General features: G+C 56.8%; 1 protein-coding gene across 1 annotated transcript; it reads right to left on the reverse strand.

Moving 5' to 3' along the window:
- Positions 1 to 541: 541 nt before the first annotated feature.
- LOC123041019 (protein PELPK2) lies at positions 542 to 1,045 on the reverse strand. Its single transcript, XM_044463716.1, has one exon. The coding sequence runs from the start codon at positions 990 to 992 to the stop codon at positions 720 to 722; it is 273 nt and encodes a 90-aa protein (XP_044319651.1). The 5' UTR covers positions 993 to 1,045; the 3' UTR covers positions 542 to 719.
- Positions 1,046 to 1,485: the final 440 nt, after the last annotated feature.

Below are 1,485 nucleotides of genomic sequence, written 5' to 3' on the forward strand. Positions count from 1 at the left end.
ATGGCGAGGCCGAGGCGTCCAAGAAAGGGAAAACTTCCCTTCTAGACCACTCCACAGCAGCCACCAACAGCGGCGGAGAGTGGGAGCCTAGGGTCAAGCCCCTAGCCAACTCGTAAGTGTCTGGACACGGTAATATATCCAACATTTTTATTTTATTGTTTTTAACGTGCTGGATCATGCACTTGCATCCCGGCTCAGTCCAACATCACGCTATCCTCCTCTTCGGAGGGGTTGCTAGACCCATCGGCGATGAACAACACATCCCTTCCGGCGGCCTCCTCCCCCAAGGCTGCGTACAACACCGAGGTGTTGTCTTGAAGGATCCTAGGCCCGGGAGAAGCTCAGGAGGCCGTCCCGGTGGTGCCAGAGGGTGAAGCCCAGGCTACCGGACACGTGGGGGATCGACCCCCATGGACACCGACGATGGTGGGGGATCGACCTCCTTGTCTTGACTCAGCTTGGAGACTGTTATTATTTCGCTGTTCATCTATGACGAACATCAAAGTTTGTTGGGCAATCGATGCCATGTGTGAGACCTGGATATTTCAATGGGCGCAAATCCAAAAGTGCACAACACACAACGGTACACTGTATCACAATCCAATAAGGTCACACGAACACCACAGCACACCACAACGGTACAACGTATACAAGGACGGCACACACTCTGTGAAAACGATCGATTCTGAGTATCATCATGTGACGGCCCTCGTCGTCGATCACGGCTCATCGGCCTCCGGCTCGAGCTCGGGAAAGCTGAACCCGGGAATCGTAGGCATCTCGGGCATGGGGGGCAGCTCGACCTTCGGGAACGACGGCAACCCCGGGAACGGCGGCAGCAGCTCGTGCTCCGGCGCCACCTCGGGCGCCTCGGCCGGGTAGTCGTCCTCAGGCGCCGTCTCCTCCAGGCCCCGTGCCGCGCTGGCCATTGCGGCGCACGAGAGCAGCAGCACGGCCAGGAAAAGAAGCGCGGTGTTCTTGGAGGAAACCATGCCGAATGGAGCTCGATCGATGGCTTTCTTGGGGCGCTTGTGTTGATCTCTGTGATGCGATGTTCTAGTGCGCACTCGTACTTATTGGACGTGACGGAACGATAGATGGTGCGTCAGCGTGAGATTTCTGTTTCAGAAAGTGTTTTTTTTTTAGGTTCTGGCCTCTCGGTTGGTGATCCGTCTGGTTTTGAGGCTGGGCCCTGTGTGTTTGGGAGGTTTTGGCGTGGGTGCGTGTCCCGCGGTTTGGTTGGAAAACTGACGGGTGATCACGGTTCGGTGAACGAACCATCATTTTCTTGTACGTAGCCCGAAGACCATCTTCACGTATCCACTGGTGCATACATCTTCGAGATTCCGAACCTAAGAGCATCTCCAGCCGTTCGGCGCCTCAGGGACAGAAATAGCGCCTTCTGAGGGCTAGACGGCGCTATTTTGGCCATGGAAGCGGCCGGGTTCCCGACCACGGGCCCCAGGTCAGGCCCCAGGCGCCGAT

Source organism: Triticum aestivum, chromosome 2B (assembly GCF_018294505.1).
Source record: "Triticum aestivum cultivar Chinese Spring chromosome 2B, IWGSC CS RefSeq v2.1, whole genome shotgun sequence".
NCBI lineage: Eukaryota > Viridiplantae > Streptophyta > Magnoliopsida > Poales > Poaceae > Triticum > Triticum aestivum.